The sequence below is a fragment of the Salmo trutta genome, chromosome 28 (genome assembly GCF_901001165.1).
Source record: "Salmo trutta chromosome 28, fSalTru1.1, whole genome shotgun sequence".
In the NCBI taxonomy this organism is placed as follows: Eukaryota; Metazoa; Chordata; class Actinopteri; order Salmoniformes; family Salmonidae; genus Salmo; species Salmo trutta.
Window position 1 is genome coordinate 7,876,686 of NC_042984.1, and position 19,385 is coordinate 7,896,070.

Sequence of the window (19,385 nt, forward strand, 5' to 3'; positions counted from 1 at the left end):
ATAAAGCTCTTGAATTGAATTGAGAGGTATATGGACGGAGAGAGAGGTAGAGGGGGAGAGAGGTAGGTAGAGAGAGCGAGAAAGAGATGTTTTTCATGCCAATAAATTTATTGAATTGAATTGAGAGGTGTATGGAGGTAGAGAGAGGTAGAGGGAGAGAGGTGTAGGGAGGTAGAGAGCGGTAGAGGGAGAGAGAGGTGTAGGGAGGTAGAGAGCGGTAGAGGGAGAGAGGTGTAGGGAGGTAGCGAGAGGTGTAGGGAGGTAGAGTGAGAGAGAGGTGTAGGGAGGTAGAGAGCGGTAGAGTGAGAGAGGTGTAGGGAGATAGCGAGAGGTGTAGGGAGGTAGAGAGCGGTAGAGGGAGAGAGAGGTAGAGAGCGGTAGAGGGAGAGAGAGGTGTAGGGAGGTAGAGGGAGAGAGAGGGGTAGAGAGATAGCGAGAGGTGTAGGGAGGTAGAGAGTGGTAGAGGGAGAGAGGTGTAGGGAGGTATAGGGAGAAAGAGGTGTAGGGAGGTAGAGCGAGAGGTACAGAGGGAGAGAGGTGGGGGGCTGTTGGCGGAGCGCCCGCTGGCAGTACACCCACTGCTCTGGCTGCTGTAGAGCTCTGTTACAACCAGGACTCCCTGCCAGAAGGGCTTTCCCCAAACTCACCTCCACACACACACACAGCTTTATTTTCATGAAATGTCATGACTTTGGGGAGTACAAATGTTTGACCATTAAAAATCCTATCTTCCTTAACCTCAACGCTAAGCGTAACCCCAAAACCCTAAACTTAACCCTTAAGCTTAAAACTTTTCAAAAAAGTTATTGTTTTCCGACCTTGTCAGGACATTCAAGTGAATTAGTAGGACATTAGGGTCATGATAAGGGAGGAAAACAAGTACACACACACACACACACACACACACACACACACACACACACACACACACACACACACACACACACACTGTTCAATCTCTACATTTGGATAGTTCCTCAAAACATATAGTCAACTTCTTGCAAATAGTTTATTTTTAAACACAATTTGACGAAGTGTTGGAAATTTACACATCATTTGGGTCAAACAATGAATATTGAATAAAAAGTGAAACAAATTGTCCGTATCTTTATGAAAGAGTACGATTGAGATACAGGCAGGTCTGCACCCACAAACATCCCTCTTTCCTGTAGGTGTGACTGATAGCGCTGCTGGAGGTTGGTAGAGAGACACTGAGCAGAGGCAGACCCACCCTCTTCCGATCAACCTCCCTCTTCCTCTCCACCCTCTCCCCTTCCCTCCCTCTTCCTCTCCACCCTCTCCCCTTCCCTCCCTCTTCCTCTCCACCCTCTCCCCTTCCCTCCCTCTTCCTCTCCACCCTCTCCCCTTCCCTCCCTCTTCCTCTCCACCCTCTCCCCTTCCCTCCCTCTTCCTCTCCACCCTCTCCCCTTCCCTCCCTCTTCCTCTCCACCCTCTCCCCTTCCCTCCCTCTTCCTCTCCACCCTCTCCTCTTCCCCCCCTCTTCCTCTCCACCCTCTCCCCTTCCCTCCCTCTTCCTCTCCACCCTCTCCTCTTCCCTCCCTCTTCCTCTCCACCCTCTCCCCTTCCCTCCCTCTTCCTCTCCACCCTCTCCTCTTCCCCCCCTCTTCCTCTCCACCCTCTCCTCTTCCCCCCCTCTTCCTCTCCACCCTCTCCTCTTCCCCCCCTCTTCCTCTCCACCCTCTCCCCTTCCCTCCCTCTTCCTCTCCACCCTCTCCCCTTCCCCCCCTCTTCCTTCACTATTGTTTCCCACAGATGAGTGTTAGTTCTGGGTGGGATGGAGGGAAGCCCTGTTTAATTTGTCTTTGTTTGTAGAGCCTGTTCATTTTCTAATTAGTCCTGTTTCATCCCGTGCCATTGTTAAGAGGACGCCTTGTGTCGTCCAGATGTTTCTACCCAGTGAGTTCTGAATAGACCACAGCACATTGAGAGTTCTCAGTAGACTATACAGCACATTGAGAGTTCTCAGTAGGTCTATACAGCACATTGAGAGTTCTCAGTAGGTCTATACAGTACATTGAGAATTCTCAGTAGACTATACAGCACATTGAGAGTTCTCAGTAGACTATACAGCACATTGAGAGTTCTCAGTAGGTCTATACAGCACATTGAGAGTTCTCAGTAGGTCTATACAGTACATTGAGAATTCTCAGTAGACTATACAGCACATTGAGAGTTCTCAGTAGGTCTATACAGCACATTGAGAGTTCTCAGTAGGTCTATACAGCACATTGAGAGTTCTCAGTAGACTATACAGCACATTGAGAGTTCTCAGTAGACTATACAGCACATTGAGAGTTCTCAGTAGGTCTATACAGCACATTGAGAGTACCCAGTAGGTCTATACAGCACATTGAGAGTTCTCAGTAGACTATACAGCACATTGAGAGTTCTCAGTCGGTCTATACAGTACATTGAGAGTTCTCAGTAGGTCTATACAGCACATTGAGAGTTCTCAGACTATACAGCACATTGGGAGTTCTCAGTAGGTCTATACAGCACATTGAGAGTTCTCAGTAGGTCTATACAGCACATTGAGAGTTCTCAGACTATACAGCACATTGAGAGTTCTCAGTAGGTCTATACAGCACATTGAGAGTTCTCAGTAGACTATACAGCACATTGAGAGTTCTCAGTAGACTATACAGCACATTGAGAGTTCTCAGTAGGTCTATACAGCACATTGAGAGTTCTCAGTAGGTCTATACAGCACATTGAGAGTTCTCAGTAGGTCTATACAGCACATTGAGAGTTCTCAGTAGGTCTATACAGCACATTGAGAGTTCTCAGTAGGTCTATACAGCACATTGAGAGTTCTCAGTAGGTCTATATAGCACATTGAGAGTTCTCAGTAGGTCTATACAGCACATTGAGAGTTCTCAGTAGACTATACAGCACATTGAGAGTTCTCAGTAGGTCTATACAGCACATTGAGAGTTCTCAGTAGGTCTATACAGCACATTGAGAGTTCTCAGTAGGTCTATACAGCACATTGAGAGTTCTCAGTAGGTCTATACAGTACATTGAGAGTATTGGTGTTTGGATAATCAGTCATAAAGTCCATTGTGTGGCTTTAATAGAATATTTATTAGGTGTGTGTTTAGTGTATTTCTCTGATAGCTCTATGAAAGAGCCTTGTTTTAGAGTCTCAATCAGAGCGTGAACACGGGAGGGTTGTGTATATAGACCAGGTGTATATCCTTTCTCCACTTGTTGCAATGCAGGGAATGAATATAGGGGGTGTTAAAGGCGTTTGGTCAAGGAGAATTACTGTCAGGTTAGTGACAGGGTGTGGGACTACACATGAAGAAGAGAGAGGTTACAGTACTGTTTCTCCAGTTAAGGGCTGGTGCGTAGTGGGTAGTGCTCCTCCCAATCGCTCCCCATGCATGATGTACTGTAATCTAGACTGTTTATTTTGGTAGGTGCCCCTCAAACGCATCTGCCCCTCACACAACAGTGCCCCTCAAAACACATCCGCCCCATACACAACAATCTCTGCAGGGTATGTGGTGTAACAGAACTGAGTAAAGGAAGCAGCACAAACTCAGACTTAACCCAACAACCCAGGTGACCTCCCTCTATCATTACTGTCGCAGGATGTACCCATAGACACACACAGTAGTAGATACAACACAGAAAGTGACCAGAGGCAGAGTGGACCTGTTGCAAATCGCTTTGGTTACCGCATATTTGTCAATGAGTGTTATTGTTGGCTTACAGGTGAAAAGGGTTCATGGCTGTTTTAGTGTGAATAAAGAAATACTTCCCCTGGCTTTCAATTACTCATAATTTATGCTGGATTTACAAAAGTCCCCAAAAAAGAAAGACAAACTGACTTGGAAGATCCAACAGTGAAAAGTGAACTGAGGAGAGAGACAGAGCCATGGAGGTGCTCCTCTGTAACTGTCAGATGAGCCCCCACAACCACAGGGGCTATCTTTAGCCCGGGCAGAGCGCAGAGTTGTTTGGCCACATCCCGACCCCACTGCTTGCTGCCTGTCCAGGCCTACTGGCTCCAACTGCCTGGAAGGTGCGGGTTTGGCACAGAGTCTTCTTCAGGCGTGCCAGGGAGGGGTTCCTCTTTTGTCCCCGCTCCCCACCCCCACCAACACCAACTCTACAAGATCCTCCACACCAGGAGGTCAAAACCAACCTGGACTCAGGGGTAGACGTACCATACCAAACGTCACATATCATACTAATTGGAGTGTCCTGGATTTACGTTTACTATAATATGTTACGTTTCATGTGGTATGTATCAATTTGTGAATGTCCATCATCCATTTTGTATTTGTTGTGGGTAACGTTAGCTAGGTGGCTTACGTTAGCTAGGTGGCTAACGTTAGGTAGGTGGCTAACTCTTACGTTAGCTAGGTGGCTAACGTTAGGTAGGTGGCTAACGCTTACGTTAGCTAGGTGGCTAACGTTAGGTAGGTGGCTAACGCTTACGTTAGCTAGGTGGCTAACGTTAGGTAGGTGGCTAACGCTTACGTTAGCTAGGTGGCTAACGTTAGGTAGGTGGCTAACGCTTACGTTAGCTAGGTGGCTAACGCTTACGTTAGCTAGGTGGCTAACGTTAGGTAGGTTGGGGTTATGGTCAGTGGAAGGATGAGATTCGAACACACAACCTTTGGGTTGCTAGATTTGACATTTTTGACATTTTAGTCATTTAGCAGACGCTCTTATCCAGAGCGACTTACAGTAGTGAATGCATACATTTCATTTCATGCATTTAAAAAAAAATGTTTTATATATTTTTTTTGTACTGATGTTTGGGTTATATGCCTACCCATCCACCCCAACCAACCACCTTACTTTAGTTTTTGCCTTCTGTCTTATGTGACCATACCAAAAGTAACATACACTAATTTGAGTGTCCTGAATTTCAAGTAAAATCAAATAAAATGTTCTTTGTCACATGCGCCGAATACAACAGGTGTAGCAGACCTTACAATGAAATGCTTACTTACAAGCCCTTAACCAATAATGCAGTTTAAAAAAAGAAAGTGTTAAAGTATTTACTAAAATAAACTGAAGTAAAAAATATATTTAAAAAATTAAAAGTCAAGTAACACATTTACGTATACTATGTTACGTCTAGTCTATAAGACCAGGCTGTCAAAGCCAACAACCATTAGAGGAACTGAAACCTGCCCATTTATGTGAATGGTGGGAGAGAGGAAAGGAGGGAGGGAGAGACAACAGAGGGGTTGACAACAGAGAACTTGACTGCAGCCTCATAAGCACACTTTCAGAAGTTGTTGGTCACTGCGTTGATCATTGTTGTTGGTCACCATTCATAGTCCTCTCTGAGCAGTTCGCTATGCAAGGAGCTATGCTATTCAACGGAACACCTCCCTCCTCACTCTCCTTTCTACTCTCCTATCTGGTCCTGCCTGTAGGAGTGTCTCCACTTCCTCCCCTGTCACTCTTTTGTCAATGTGGTTAGTAAAGCATGACTTGCCAACCTCCACTGTGGAGTCACTACACTATCGCTATGGGCGAATTCCACTGTTGCAAGTGACCCCCTCCCTCCAGACCTGCAGTCTCTCTCTGTGTTTTTCTATTCATCCTTCCTCTCAGTCCCTCACTCAGTTTCTCAGTCCTTCGCTCACCGTCTCTCTCATTTCCTATCTTTCACTCACTCACTTGCAGAAGCTCTCCCCCACACCCTCTCTTACGATATCTCCCAGCATCGATCTATCCAATTCTCTCTGGAAACTCCCTTTCTCACACATCCTCTTGTCCTTTCAAACTAGTCAGACATGCTATACTGGCATGAACTATCATAATATTCTCAGATAATGCAAAAAGAGGTTACAATTTGAGAATGTGAATAAATACCACCAAAATATTGACACAAGGTGACATTGATATAACCAGCAAGACATATGAGAGTTTGTTTGTGTATTTATGTATATTTGTCACAATATTTTTGTAATCAGTGTTTTGCCCCTCCTCTCCCCTGGTGAGTGCGGCTCAGGAAGCTGAACTCAGTTTCTATATTCTATATTTATCTCAGTGGTTTAGTTGAACAGGTTCTGTAGCCTCAAGCCCTCTGCTCTCACTGCCCTGACTACTCTCACTGCCCTGACTACTCTCACTGCTCTCACTGCCCTGACTACTCTCACTGCCCTGACTACTCTCACTGCCCTGACTACTCTCACTGCCCTGACTACTCTCACTGCCCTGACTACTCTCACTGCTCTCACTGCCCTGACTACTCTCACTGCTCTCACTGCCCTGACTACTCTCACTGCTCTCACTGCCCTGACTACTCTCACTGCCCTGACTACTCTCACTGCCCTGACTACTCTCACTGCCCTGACTGCTCTCACTGCCCTGACTACTCTCACTGCTCTCACTGCCCTGACTACTCTCACTGCCCTGACTACTCTCACTGCCCTGACTACTCTCACTGCCCTGACTACTCTCACTGCTCTCACAGCTCTCACTGCCCTGACTACTCTCACTGCTCTCACAGCTCTCACTGCCCTGACTACTCTCACTACTCTCACTGCTCTCACTGCCCTGACTACTCTGTGCCCTCAGGCCTAGTTCTGCCTAGCGCCCCTCATTTCAGCAGCGTGACTGTGAAAGGGTTAAAACAACTCCACATGCAGGAGCCAGAGCAGTGTACAAGATGACCCCTGACCCCAAAGGACAGGAATGTGGAAGCTCTTTCATCTTGGACAAAACCAAAGACACTTGGAACAGTTGGAAAGTGGAAGGGAATTTCTGTTCTAGGGTTTAGACTAGACAGTTGCATGTGAAAGGGTTTTCTCATAGAGAAACCTTTTTATACGTGGTAGTCTTGTTAAAGAACATCCTGCTGTACATGTAGTCCCTGTCAGGGGGTAGTTGTTGTTTTGGCCTGTTTGTGATGGACATGTGATGCGATACTCTTCCTGGATGTTGATTTGCTATCTCAGTAGATTCTATTTTTGTCTGCAATGCATGGAAACACTCAGCACTGACAATTGTCAGCGTGGACAGTAGATTAGTCTGCCCCTGGGTAGACAATGCTTTACTCCAACCCTGGGTAGATAATGCTTTACTCTGCCCCTGGGTAGATAATGCTTAACTCTGCCCCTGGGTAGACAATGCTTTACTCTGCCCCTGGGTAGACAATGCTTTACTCTGCCCCTGGGTAGACAATGCTTTACTCTGCCCCTGGGTAGACAATGCTTTACTCTGCCCCTGGGTAGACAATGCTTTACTCTGCCCCTGGGTAGACAATGCTTTACTCTGCCCCTGGGTAGACAATGCTTTACTCTGCCCCTGGGTAGACAATGCTTAACTCTGCCCCTGGGTAGACAATGCTTTACTCTGCCCCTGGGTAGACAATGCTTTACTCTGCCCCTGGGTAGATAATGCTTAACTCTGCCCCTGGGTAGACAATGCTTTACTCTGCCCCTGGGTAGACAATGCTTTACTCTGCCCCTGGGTAGACAATGCTTTACTCTGCCCCTGGGTAGACAATGCTTAACTCTGCCCCTGGGTAGACAATGCTTTACTCTGCCCCTGGGTAGACAATGCTTTACTCTGCCCCTGGGTAGACAATGCTTTACTCTGCCCCTGGGTAGATAATGCTTTACTCTGCCCCTGGGTAGACAATGCTTTACTCTGCCCCTGGGTAGACAATGCTTTACTCTGCCCCTGGGTAGACAATGCTTAACTCTGCCCCTGGGTAGACAATGCTTTACTCCAACCCTGGGTAGATAATGCTTTACTCTGCCCCTGGGTAGATAATGCTTAACTCTGCCCCTGGGTAGACAATGCTTTACTCTGCCCCTGGGTAGATAATGCTTTACTCTGCCCCTGGGTAGATAATGCTTTACTCTGCCCCTGGGTAGATAATGCTTTACTCTGCCCCTGGGTAGATAATGCTTTACTCTGCCCCTGGGTAGACAATGCTTTACTCTGCCCCTGGGTAGACAATGCTTTACTCTGCCCCTGGGTAGACAATGCTTTACTCTGCCCCTGGGTAGACAATGCTTTACTCCAACCCTGGGTAGATAATGCTTTACTCTGCCCCTGGGTAGATAATGCTTAACTCTGCCCCTGGGTAGACAATGCTTTACTCTGCCCCTGGGTAGACAATGCTTTACTCTGCCCCTGGGTAGATAATGCTTAACTCTGCCCCTGGGTAGACAATGCTTTACTCTGCCCCTGGGTAGACAATGCTTTACTCTGCCCCTGGATAGACAATGCTTTACTCTGCCCCTGGATAGACAATGCTTAACTCTGCCCCTGGGTAGACAATGCTTTACTCTGCCCCTGGGTAGACAATGCTTTACTCTGCCCCTGGATAGACAATGCTTTACTCTGCCCCTGGGTAGACAATGCTTTACTCTGCCCCTGGGTAGACAATGCTTTACTCTGCCCCTGGATAGACAATGCTTTACTCTGCCCCTGGGTAGACAATGCTTTACTCCAACCCTGGGTAGACAATGCTTTACTCTGCCCCTGGGTAGACAATGCTTTACTCTGCCCCTGGGTAGACAATGCTTTACTCCAACCCTGGGTAGATAATGCTTTACTCTGCCCCTGGGTAGATAATGCTTAACTCTGCCCCTGGGTAGACAATGCTTTACTCTGCCCCTGGGTAGACAATGCTTTACTCTGCCCCTGGGTAGATAATGCTTAACTCTGCCCCTGGGTAGACAATGCTTTACTCTGCCCCTGGGTAGACAATGCTTTACTCTGCCCCTGGGTAGACAATGCTTTACTCTGCCCCTGGGTAGACAATGCTTTACTCTGCCCCTGGGTAGATAATGCTTTACTCTGCCCCTGGGTAGACAATGCTTTACTCTGCCCCTGGGTAGATAATGCTTTACTCTGCCCCTGGGTAGATAATGCTTTACTCTGCCCCTGGGTAGACAATGCTTTACAATGCCCCTGGGTAGATAATGCTTTACTCTGCCCCTGGGTAGACAATGCTTTACAATGCTACCACATTATTTATAGACATTCACAGTGAATATACAGTACCATTTGGGAACAGGCTACCATTTCCATCCTCAGACATCAATTCAGCGTTGCTTCATCGTCATTTAATTGAAATGACGGGAAACAGCGTTGATTCAACTTGTGTGCGCCCAGTGGGAAAGCATTGCATGCGGTGCTTAACTCTGCTTTGCTATGGCTATCCTGACTACTCTCCTGACTACCCACCCTGACTACCCTCCCTGACTACCCTCCCTGACTACCCTGCTGACTTCCTCCCTGACTTCCTCCCTGACTTCCTCCCTGACTACTTGGAAGGTTAGGTAGTTGAGGGATTGGCACCATTTTGTTGCTTGGAGTGGTTGAGTATGAACTGGGGGGGGGATCTGGTGCCCATACTGTGGACCCTGCTGGGGAGGGAGAGGGGTGGAGCCTGATGGAGTCAGGGGAAACAAACAAAGCCAAATAAAGAACAAAGTAAAGGACATTTAAATCGTCAGAGGAACATAGCGTGTATAGCTCATACACATATCAAAGAGCAGAAGGGCCACACACAGTATGAAGCTGTTAGTGGTTGATAAATGACAGAAAACGACCTGTATGGTTTCACTGCATGGACTGTACTGATGTGTGTGTGGGCAGGTTTTTACAATGGGACTTGTACATTTTATTCTAATGTAATGGAATGAAGAGGTGCAGCTTAGTCACGACAGAGATGGAGAGAGTATGGGGATTTCAGGTTTCAGGAGGTGTTAGATGGTTAGATGGTGGGGTAGTTGTAAGTAGGGATTGATGGAGGTGTTAGATGGTGGGGTAGTTGTAAGTAGGGATTAATGGAGGTGTTAGATGGTGGGGTAGTTGTAAGTAGGGATTGATGGAGGTGTTAGATGGTTAGATGGTGGGGTAGTTGTAAGTAGGGATTAATGGAGGTGTTAGATGGTTAGATGGTGGGGTAGTTGTAAGTAGGGATTGATGGAGGTGTTAGATGGTTAGATGGTGGGGTAGTTGTAAGTAGGGATTAATGGAGGTGTTAGATGGTGGGGTAGTTGTAAGTAGGGATTGATGGAGGTGTTAGATGGTTAGATGGTGGGGTAGTTGTAAGTAGGGATTGATGGAGGTGTTAGATGGTTAGATGGTGGGGTAGTTGTAAGTAGGGATTGATGGAGGTGTTAGATGGTTAGATGGTGGGGTAGTTGTAAGTAGGGATTGATGGAGGTGTTAGATGGTTAGATGGTGGGGTAGTTGTAAGTAGGGATTGATGGAGGTGTTGGTTACTATATACTACGGGGCTGATGAAGAGGTCATATGTGGATCTTGGTTGTGTGTTGTTGGTGTGTTATTAGTCCTGAGATGATTACATGACATAGCAGAAACGAGTCTTGTTGAGTCCTGGTGTAGATGCTAGGTGTTTTGATGTAGGAAGCGTTAGTTATTGGATGTTAGGTATGTAATGCCTAGGACCGGCGGGTCAGGGGTCATGGTGTGAGGGGTAGTGTACGACATGTGATTCAGGATTAGAACTGTCAGGGGTCAGGGGTCATGGTGTGAGGTGTAGTGTACACCATGTGATGCAGGACTAGAACTGTCAGGGGTCAGGGGTCATGGTGTGAGGGGTAGTGTACGCCATGTGATGCAGGACTAGAACTGGCAGGGGTCATGGTGTAGTGTACGCCATGTGTTGCAGGACTAGAACTGTCAGGGGTCATGGTGTGAGGTGTAGTGTACGACATGTGTTGCAGGACTAGAACTGGCAGGGGTCAGGGGTCATGGTGTGAGGTGTAGTGTACGCCATGTGTTGCAGGACTAGAACTGGCAGGGGTCAGGGGTCATGGTGTGAGGTGTGAGGTGTAGTGTACGACATGTGTTGCAGGACTACAACTGGCAGGGGTCAGGGGTCATGGTGTGAGGTGTGAGGTGTAGTGTACGACATGTGTTGCAGGACTAAAACTGTCAGGGGTCATGGTGTGAGGTGTAGTGTACGCCATGTGATGCAGGACTAGAACTGTCAGGGGTCATGGTGTGAGGTGTAGTGTACGCCGTGTGATGCAGGACTAGAACTGGCAGGGGTCAGGGGTCATGGTGTGAGGTGTGAGGTGTAGTGTACGCCATGTGTTGCAGGACTAGAACTGGCAGGGGTCATGGTGTGAGGTGTAGTGTACGCCGTGTGATGCAGGACTAGAACTGGCAGGGGTCAGGGGTCATGGTGTGAGGTGTAGTGTACACCATGTGTTGCAGGACTAGAACTGGCAGGGGTCAGGGGTCATGGTGTGAGGTGTAGTGTACGACATGTGATGCGGGACTAGAACTGGCAGGGGTCAGGGGTCATGGTGTGAGGTGTAGTGTACGCCGTGTGATGCAGGACTAGAACTGGCAGGGGTCAGGGGTCATGGTGTGAGGTGTAGTGTACGACGTGTTGCAGGACTAGAACTGGCAGGGGTCAGGGGTCATGGTGTGAGGTGTAGTGTACGCCATGTGTTGCAGGACTAGAACTGGCAGGGGTCAGGGGTCATGGTGTGAGGTGTAGTGTACGACATGTGTTGCAGGACTAGAACTGGCAGGGGTCAGGGGTCATGGTGTGATGCCGGCCAGGAATGTGCGTTGTTGTGCGGCTCCACAATAGACCAGGACTCCCTGGGGCTGGTCAGTAGGAGGGGTCATGGTGTTAGCTACTCTTAACCACATCTATATACACACGCGTACTGATGTCTCTCATTAATTCATACCATTCAGACCTGTACCCTCTCAGTCTCTCTCAGAGAATCCCAGAGATCACACTGCACCTATCAACAGAGAGGGGGTAGTGTCTGTGTGTGTGTGTCTATGTGTATGCACACACTTATTTACACTGAGTGTACAAAACATTATGAACATGACAGACTGACCAGGTGAATCCAGGTGAAAGCTATGTTCCCTTATTGATGTGTCTTGTTAAATCCACTTCAATCAGTGTAGATGAAGGGGGGCAGACAGGTTAAAGAAAGATTTTTAGGCCTTGTGACAATTGAGATATGGATTGTGTATGTGTGCCATTCAGAGGGTAAATGGGCAAGACAAAGATTTAAGTGCTTTGAGTGGGTTATTGTAGTAGGTGCCTGGTGTACCGGTTTGAGTCAAGAACTGCAACACTGCTGGGTTTTTCACTCTCAACAGTTTCCTGTGTGCATATCAAGTGTGGGGGCACAGGTGACAGTGTGGTTAGTAGGAGCCAGACCAGGGTGACCTTGGACTTGACCATGTGACTTAGCTGTGTGGGAGCAGAGGGGTCCTAGAGGCCCGGAGGTGACAGCAGAGGTGACATAAAGACATGGTGCAACAGTGTTACTTGGATGCTGTAAGAAATGTATGCTTGACGTGACTGTAAGTGGCTTTGGATAAAAGTGTCTGTTAAATGGTTTATATTATTATTATATGAAATATCAGTCAGGAATGAAACTGTATCCAGACATGTAGTTACAGTATCACTCTGAAACGGTTGGATTTTCATTTTAAACTGACCAAATTAGACAAGTGTTGTTCTTATTTAAAGGGACTTTTACAGTAGTTTTGAGGAATCTCATGAATTTAGGCAGATAGACTGGTCCCGCAGCAGCCGGTTCCTTTATGTAACCCCCCCCTCCCTCATACCCTGGGGCTGAGTGTGATTCACTGTTTTCTTTAGGATTATGTGAGCCTTATCCAGCTTCATAACATGTACATGCATGTACACACACACACAATGCCTGCTTTGTGCACCCACATTTTTGGGGGGGAGTCACACAACATGATAAGGACATGTATGAAGCCAAGCACACAACATGATGAGGACATGTATGAAGCCAAGCACACAACATGAATGTGCTATACATGGTAACGCATGGCTAACGTTCAGTGGATAAGATGTTGACATTTTACATAAATGAATACTGTGACGAATGGGATGGCTGAATGACTCAACTACTGGGAATGATCTCTGTCTTAAACAAAACAGACGTTCCTATTAGTCACTTTTCATTTGTGTACCACTATGCCACGTTGCGCTTTAGTGCCCCCTAGTGCCCAACGGGTGTTTGGACTGGAACTCTGCCCTGTCAAAGTCACAAGTCAAGTCTGTTTTTCCATTTTGATAGCAGAAAAACAATATCAGTCCATAGGCTCAGATTTGGGGGTGGATTCATTTTACATTCTTCTTTTTAAACATTTTAGTCATTTAGCAGTCGTTCTTGTCCAGAGCGACTTACTGTAGAGAGTTCATACATTTTCATATTTCTTTTCATACTGGTCCCCCGTGGGAAACGCCGCTGCATATGTCTGCTCAATCGGAAATTGCTTTTAAATTGTATTGCAGATCTTCAGCGACAAGGATTGAATCATTACTTTTACATTTTAAAGCAAACCTTCGGAGATATCATCATGAATCATGAATATTCTTTATTGGCCAAAAATACATGAATACACTTAAATAAGAGAAAGAGTATTCACATACTAATTCCTTTCTTTGTATTTTATTTTCTTTACAGGGGAATAAAGATGCAGAGCAACATTTCCTACTCACCCCCAACCATAGCTGTTGGGACTGGGTGAGAGAGAGAGAGAGAGAGAGAGAGAGAGAGAGAGAGAGAGAGAGAGAGAGAGAGAGAGAGAGAGAGAGAGAGAGAGAGAGAGAGAGAGAGAGAGAGAGAGAGAGAGAGAGAGAGAGGAGATCCATAGACAGAAGGAGGACCAGTTCTGGAAAGGAGGAGAGAGGTTATCTTTGCTTTCTCGCACCACCATTGAAATAAGTCTGGAATTTGAAAATGTTCACAGTTGCACTCTCACATCATAGTGCAACAACAAGTACAAAAATACTTTTGTTTTTTCAGCAGACATTGACAACAGCAGCACTATCTGAGGCCCAGAACGTAGCCCTCCTGAGCCCTACCCAGCCCTGCCTGGAGTACGCCCTTTACTGCACTCCACCACTGCCCACGTAGAGCCTGGAAGGCAGGGAAGCCACGGCCGGGATTTCATGGCAACAGCACCCTAGGGCTGCCATGGCAGCTGGTGCCGCCGATGCTCCACGCCATATTACAGCACTGACGCCGGAGGACGAGGAACGAATAGCCGCTGCCAAGCTGTACAGCGACACTACCCTGCCACGGACAGAGAGAGAGAGAGAGAGGGAGAGGGAAGAGGAAGCCAGCGGCAACGAGTGTTTGGTGTGTGGGACTTGGTTTGGTTCGCAGGATAAGCTTCGGCTTCACGCCTTCTGTCACACGGGAGAGAAACCCTTCCACTGCTCCCAGCCACACTGCCCTAAGGCCTTCAGCTCCAAATATAAACTGTTCAGGTAAAACATCACTCCACCAAGAGTTTTTAAACAGTTCCTCTAAAACACTTTCACTGACTAAGTTTTTTCTCATACTGTACTCTCTTCGTTATCCAGGCATATGGCCACACACTCTCCACAGAAAACTCACCAGTGTTCCTTCTGCGAGAAAATGTTTCACCGCAAAGATCACCTGAAGAACCACCTGCAGACCCATGACCCCAACAAAGAGGCCTTCAAGTGTGAGGAATGTGGCAAGCACTACAACACCAAGCTGGGCTACAAGCGTCATTTGGCCATGCATTCAGCCACGGCTGGAGACCTCACCTGTAAGGTGTGCCTGCAGAGCTACGAGACTACCCCTGCCCTGCTGGAGCATCTCAAGAGCCACTCGGGCAAGTCCTCCGGAGGTGCCAAGGAGAAGAAGCACCCGTGTGACCACTGTGACCGCCGCTTCTACACACGGAAGGACGTGCGTCGCCACATGGTGGTCCACACCGGCAGAAAGGACTTCCTGTGTCAGTACTGCGCCCAGCGCTTCGGCAGGAAGGACCACCTGACGCGGCATGTGAAGAAGAGCCACTCTCAGGAGCTGCTGAAGATAAAGACAGAGCCTCTGGACATGCAAGGCATGCTGGGCTCTGGCTCCTCCCCCTGCACTGTCAAAGAGGAGCTCAGCCCCATGATGTGCAGCATGGGTTCCAACAAAGACCACATGCTGGCCAAGCCGTTCCCCAGCGGCACCTCCTTCCCCATGGGCATGTACAACCCCCACCACCTCCAGACCATGTCCAACCCTGAGGTGGGCCACCACCACTCTCTGATGCCCGGCTCCCTGTCCGCTGCCATGGGGATGGGCTGCCACATGGAGCCCCCCCTCCATCCCCCGCACCACCATCACCACCACATCCAAAACTCCCCCTCGCTTCCCCACCTGCAGCAGCCCCAACAGCACCAGCAGCAACAGCAAGCCCAGCCGCCGCCCAAGTACCAGCTGGGATCTACCTCATACCTGCTGGACAAGCCCCTCAAAGTGGAGATGGAGAGCTTTCTCATGGATCTGCAGAGTGGGCTGCCGGGCCACCACTCAGGCGATCATCATCATGCTGCTTCCTCGCCCCCCAAGGAGGGACTAGAGCACCCCTCAGGCCTGACAGACGAGCTGTGTGGGAACTCCCTCCTGTCCAAGAGCCCTGCTGTCATTGCTGAGTCTCTGTGCACTGCTAACATGGACTTCTCTCACCTGCTGGGCTTCCTGCCCCTCAACCTGCCCCCCTACAACGCCCCCATCAGCACAGCAGGACTAGTGATGGGGTACACCTCGTCTGCTGCCTCCTCCTCTTCCTCCTCTTCGTCATCGTCATCCTTGCGTGGCACTGAGCCCCACGCCGCTTCCATAGCTGCAGCCGCACCTCTTACCTCTTTGCAACCTCAACCTCAGGAGCAGCAGGGCTCCAGCGGGGGCCTGTGTCTAGGGCCCCTGCACCCTCTCCCGCCAGTGTTTAGCTCCAGCCTCAGCACGACCACCCTGCCTCGCTTTCACCAGGCCTTCCAATGAGGGGCCCCCAGGCCCGGCCCCTACGCCATCATCCTCAGATCACTGCCTCACACCCAGGGGCCAAGGGGCCTGCTGGCTGCAAGGGTGGACATAAAAACACTTGAACACTTAGAAGCCTTAATTGAAGTGCACAAAAGCTTTTGATTGAACTTCAGAGGAAACTAAACCCTTTATTGAAACAAAAGGAAAAGATGAGAAACTTTCAAACTAAGGAGGTTTTATTTGGCCTTTCTTTCTATCCTTTAGCTATGATGATTGAATCCCTCTCGTTTGTTTAGCTGGATCCACACACACAAATTAAAATACAATGATGTACAAACAATACATCTAAAATATAATGTGTGTGTGTTAGAGTGTGTGTCTGCTAGTGTGTTTGTGTTAGTGTGTCTCTCCCCTTTGTTCCATGTTGTTTAATCTGTTTTTTTAAAGGTAATTCTTCTGTTTGCTGAGTAACTGGAAGTGGGAGTTCCATGTGATCATGATTCTGTATAATACTGTGAGTTGCCGTGAATTAGTTCTTTAACCTCTACCACTAACCTATCCCCCCTCATCACTTCCCTCCCTCTATTCTGTAGTCAGGAGGCAGCATCTGCAGGCCTGAAGGCGTGGTACTGTTACTTTATAAAGTCATAATATTAAGAAAATAATCTTAATTTTAGAGAACATTGTAAAACAAAATATTGTTACCCAGAAGCCTAGTGACCCAGAACACTAGTTTTGAAGTGGGTGAAATATAATTTCTTGCTTTTTCAAATGTGACTGAACATGCTAGGTTGTCTCTCCTGTGAGTGTAAAGGTCTGAACCACCTACCCAGAAACACACCCTGTCTGTCATCTCCATCGTCAGGGGGGAAAGATTAGTGAAGGACTAAAGTGATACTGCCCCACGGACATTATCCTCCTCCAATATAGGCTACAACCACACAAAAAATATCTGTCTTGAAAAAGTGCTCTTAAAAAAACTGGAATAACTGATTACTGTTCACACTCATCAGTTGTGCAGAAAGTAGAAGATAAATGAAAACAGGGAGTTGATTTTAACGGTGATAACCAATGCCGCCAAACACAGCGACCGCTGGCGCCCACATATTTAATGAAAAGCAGATGTGAAAATAGCTGAGTCAGTAGAAAACATGCCAAGTCATGCATGTTTTATGTTGTTCCTCAAGAGCAGCACTTTTTAGCAGAAGTCTCTTTACCTTTAGGAATCTCTTTGGCTAAGCATCGTGACCTGCTCAACCAGGGCCAGGCCAGTGAGGGTGACCCTATGTGGAGAAAATACCCCTCCTATAAAAGCTGCTCTTGAAAACAGGTCATTATTTAACTCATGAGGATTTTCATTCCTTCAATTGTCATTCTTCCAGCATTGGTTTTTAAGAAGTCTCCAGAGTAACAATATGTCACATCCTTTTCCCGCCTTTCATATATTACTGATTTCTATTTTTATGATAAACAAATATATATTCAGTCTGTTAGATGCATGGTAATAATAACCCTGACATATGTGAATAGAAAACAAAAATAACAATGACGACAGTTAAGGAAAAAGTGTAAAAGAATGTTATTGCAGTGTATTAAATATCTCGTCAAAAATGAACATTAGAATTGCTTTTATTTCAGTAAGGTGTATTTAGGTAGACGTATTAAAACAAAGTGTTTTTAATGTGGCAGGTTTACATTTGTCTGTATCTGGCATTTTATTGATAAGAAATGGATGAAGTGTTAGCTTTGCCCTTGTTGCTTTCTCCTCTGTATTTATTATTCATCTGTTCATGTACTACTAAAACAAAAACTTGGATTGTTGACTTTGACAAATGTGTAGTTAGTAGGCTGTTAGTGGCATAATAATCCAGTAGGATTTTACATAGACATCTTTGATCGTCTCGTAGGACTTTTAGAAAGAATGACTGACGCTGATAGTCTATTTTCTCACTTTGAAACACAACCTGATTAAGCGGTCTGATTTTAAGATGCCTTTTTCATATTCACTAGCCTGTTGAAAACTTACGCCCAAAGTTGTAGAACTATAATACGTGCTCTGTATCACGTAAGTGATATTTGTATGATGGAAAATATGAATAATGTCTTGTCTTTGGTATGGCCAACAAATGAATGATATGTTTCACTTTCCTACAGACATCATGATTGATAGATCGAACACCCAGCACATGGGGTATATAAAGTCCATTAGTCAAAAGACAGTCAAAGTGCATCTTGAGAGTACAAGGACTGATATTAACAGTATTAATATATCATCCTTTTGGTTTGCATTTTTCTCAACTCTCTTGACTTTGTCCGTTTGAGTACTGAGCCCAGTCCATATGCAACTATTAGTAAACATGTAGTTTCAAGTATACGCCAAGTATAAAGAAAAAAACTAAAACTATATAACATAAGGAAAACAAAACAAATTGCTGCTTTTAGCCCGTAGAACAGAGAACATTTCAACATTGCAAGATGTAAACATGCACAGTAGTACAGATTTGAACTGTTTCCCTTCCTCGCTGTACTCCTCACTCAGCTGCTTCCTGGATTCAGGAGGAAAGGGTCTAAAACAAATACACAATATCCAGAACAAACAAGTCACCAGCCCTCTCTTTGACATTCAAAGCATGGGACGACTGACTGCGATATTTCTTAGTCGTTTTGTTGTTGTTATATGATATGTTCTTTTCTGTTTGTTAAAACAGGACCTTGAAACAACACAACACATCACCTCATTTTATTCCCAAAACCTGGGGAGAGGAAACTAAATCTTGCACAATTGCTCATTAAAATAAACATTTTATTATTTCATTTTAATAATGGTAGAATTGTTATTCAAATTGACCAACGGACCAGAACCTACCTTCAGTCAGCTAATTAGACTGACCTATAGAAGTAGTTGACAAATATGTGAAAATAAATACAACTTAAAAGAAACATTTGTTTGGTTGTGACATAGCGCCACCACCAACCAATACTTGTGAAGTAATAGGTTCAATAGGCCCAATAGGTTCAGGATAGAATCCCCAAAGTTCATGTTGACACTTCCACTAGGCTGAACAATTATCGAAATTAAGAACATTTAATGATTGATCGTGAAGAAATGTGGCTTGCATATCTTTCTTTGAAAGAATTTGCCACTTTCTTATAGTGGTAATTGGATATAAATATTTATATAATTGTTTAAAAGCTATGCTTAAAACATAGATATTTTTTTTTGTGTACATCAAGTGTACATTTGGAAGACCATGGCTATATCCAATCCCAGCCAAAATTGGTGCACTCAAATGTATTTTTATTCATTTATTGAGCATTTATTGCTAAAAAAAAGAAAAGGCAATTGGCATTGAGTTTGTCCTCCCTGGGTTTCTATGAGCTAATCTGAATTCTAGCACTTTCAATCTTTTTAAAAAAAGAGTTTTTTTCTTTTAAAATTTCAGCTTATATGTTCCTATGTTTTTAATTTTGTATTTGATCCTGTGTATGTATGTGCCATTAGTTTGATGTGTAGATTTGATCAATCTTTGTGTATTTTTCTCCTCCAAAAGAAACAGTATTTTTTTTGATAGACTTTTCACTAATACCTTC

The 19,385-nt window shown here is 46.1% G+C and overlaps 1 protein-coding gene across 3 annotated transcripts in view; it reads left to right on the forward strand.

Annotated features, from left to right (window-relative positions):
- The window catches only part of LOC115165366 (zinc finger protein PLAGL2), a 41,041-nt gene extending 21,909 nt beyond the window's left edge, over window positions 1-19,132 (forward strand). The window contains exons 2-4 of one of the 3 annotated variants that reach the window (XM_029718446.1): window positions 13,467-13,526; window positions 13,809-14,275; window positions 14,372-19,132. In XM_029718446.1, coding sequence (XP_029574306.1) covers window positions 13,980-14,275; window positions 14,372-15,812 — 1,737 coding nt within the window. In that variant the 5' untranslated portion in view covers window positions 13,467-13,526; window positions 13,809-13,979 and the 3' untranslated portion in view covers window positions 15,813-19,132. The remainder of the gene's footprint in view (window positions 1-13,466; window positions 13,527-13,808; window positions 14,276-14,371) is intronic. The other 2 variants (XM_029718447.1, XM_029718448.1) reach the window with 2 other exon arrangements.
- The last annotated feature ends 253 nt before the right edge of the window (window positions 19,133-19,385 follow it).